Source organism: Tupaia chinensis, unplaced genomic scaffold, assembly GCF_000334495.1.
Source record: "Tupaia chinensis unplaced genomic scaffold, TupChi_1.0 Scaffold000024_1, whole genome shotgun sequence".
In the NCBI taxonomy this organism is placed as follows: Eukaryota; Metazoa; Chordata; class Mammalia; order Scandentia; family Tupaiidae; genus Tupaia; species Tupaia belangeri.
The window spans coordinates 29235-31283 of record NW_006159454.1 but is presented as its reverse complement, the minus strand read 5'-3'; the positions used below and the strand labels follow the sequence as shown (position 1 = coordinate 31283).

The window sequence follows — 2049 nt, the reverse complement described above, 5'->3', positions numbered from 1 at the left end:
GAACCCAAGCTCAGGCCTCTGCACCGCCCTGGGCCATGTCCCCAGACCAGTCCCATTTCACCCTGGTTTCTCAGGCCCCAGCTCTGGCTGCACCTCAGATTTTGGCATCTCTTGTGGCTGCCTCCAGCCGTGGCTCCTCCCACGGCAGGACAGGTGAGCAGGAGTAAATGGGGCCTCCTTGCCCACAGTGGGCAGTCTCCAGGGAGGGGTTCACCTGCACACAGCGGGCCCCCAGAGGCCACATGCCAAGCAAACCGTGCACACTGGCCAACTCGCCAAGGCCCTGCCTTGCCCCACCCAGACCAGGCTCCTCTTCTGAGAGCACCCTTCTTGTCAGAGCACCCCCTACACCGCACAAGGCTCTGCTGAAAGTGCTTTGCATGCACGTCTGTGATTCTCGACCACTCACCTGCCCTGTAGGAATCGAGGATGAACTTAAGTGAGAAGGACGGAGCTGGGTGCTCTGGGATTGGGGCTCGTGCCCCATCGTGAGTGGACTGTGGTCAGCTTGGAAACGTAAATGAACAGAGGAAGATGGTGAACCCCTGTGCTATGGTTCGGATCATGGTTTTGTCTCCCAAAGTTTTGTGTTCTGGAAGCTCGGTCCCCAGTGTAATGGCTTTGGGAGGAGGTGAGACCTTTAAGAGGTGGGGCCTAGTGGGAAGGCACCATCCAATTGGCTGGGGGCATGGGAGAGACAAACGCGTTGGCGAATCCTGCTTCCTCTCTGTAGTGTCCACTTTTTCTTTGTTTCTGTTGGCCACGTCGTGACATAGCACCAGAGGCTGAAGCGGACCTCATGCCTTTGGACTTTCCAGCCACCAGAATCTTTTCTTTTTTTTTTTTTTTCTTTTTGGAGAGGTTTTTGCTATAGGGCGCGTGCACTCGCCAGACAGAGAGAGACATAGAGACAGAAAGCGAGAAATCATCCCCCACGGGGGGATGGCCACGCTGCAATCCCTTCTCCTCCATTCTCTTCTCGGGATCTTGGGCACACACGCACACGCGCCCGGCATGAGTTTTAAGCCACCGGGTCCAGGACTTGAACCACAGTCGACTACACGGGAGTCCAGTGACATAGCCATTATGCTAACTGCTGGTCCCAAGCCACCAGAATCTTAAGATGAATAACTCTCTCTCTTTTAAGTTTTGCTGTAGGGCATGTGCACTCACTGGAGAGAACAGAGAGAGAGGAATGTGAGAAATCACCCCCAGGGGAGGATGGTCACGCTACATTCTTTTCTCCTCTGTTCTCCTCTAGGGATTTTGGGTACACACATGCACCTGGTATATGTGTGTATCTTATTGGTTTTTGTTTTATTTATTTACTTATTTTTAAATTTGCTATAGGGTATGTGTGCTCACCAGAGAGGGAGAGTGAAAAAGCAAGCCTCCAGGTCTGGGACTCAAACTTTGGTCAACCACATGAGAGTCCTGCGCCTTAAACACCACACCACCTGCTGGCCCCATACCTGGTGTTTTATGCCATCGGGTTGGGGGTTCAAACTGCATAGTCAGCCACATGAGATGCAGCCACCTTAACCTCCATAGCATCTGCTGGCCCGACCCCCTATTCTTTATTTTTTTTTTTGAGAGGTTTTTGCTATAGGGCGCGTGTGCTCGCCAGACAGAGAGAGACAGAGACAGAAAGCAAGAAATCACCCCCCAGGGGGGGATGGCCATGCCTCAATCCCTTCTCCTCCATTCTCCTCTTGGGATCTTGGGCACGCACGCACACGTGCCCAACATGAGTTTTAAGCCACCGGGTCCGGGACGCGAACTGCGGTCAGCTACATGGGAGTCCAGCGACATAGCCATTATGCTAACTGCTGTTCTTGCCCCTATTCTTTATAAATTACCCTGTCTCTGGCATTTCTGTTTAGCAACATGGTAACGGACCTACTATGCCCTGGTCCCCGGGTGACACCCTGGCTCCTCACCTCATGTTGAGTTCCTCCAACACGTTGTTGGTCTTGAGGGCTTCACCCACCGCAGAAGCTCCTGCATCGCCAAAGCCATTGTAGGAGATGTCCAGGACTTTCAGGAAGA

General features: G+C 53.1%; 1 protein-coding gene across 1 annotated transcript in view; it reads right to left on the bottom strand.

The window, feature by feature from the left end:
• The window catches only part of LRRC74B (leucine rich repeat containing 74B), a 23795-nt gene that overhangs the window by 6852 nt on the left and 14894 nt on the right, over positions 1–2049 (bottom strand). Inside the window, 1 exon segment of the mRNA XM_027770694.1 lies at positions 1941–2049. Within this exon segment, the coding sequence (XP_027626495.1) occupies positions 1941–2049 (109 nt within the window).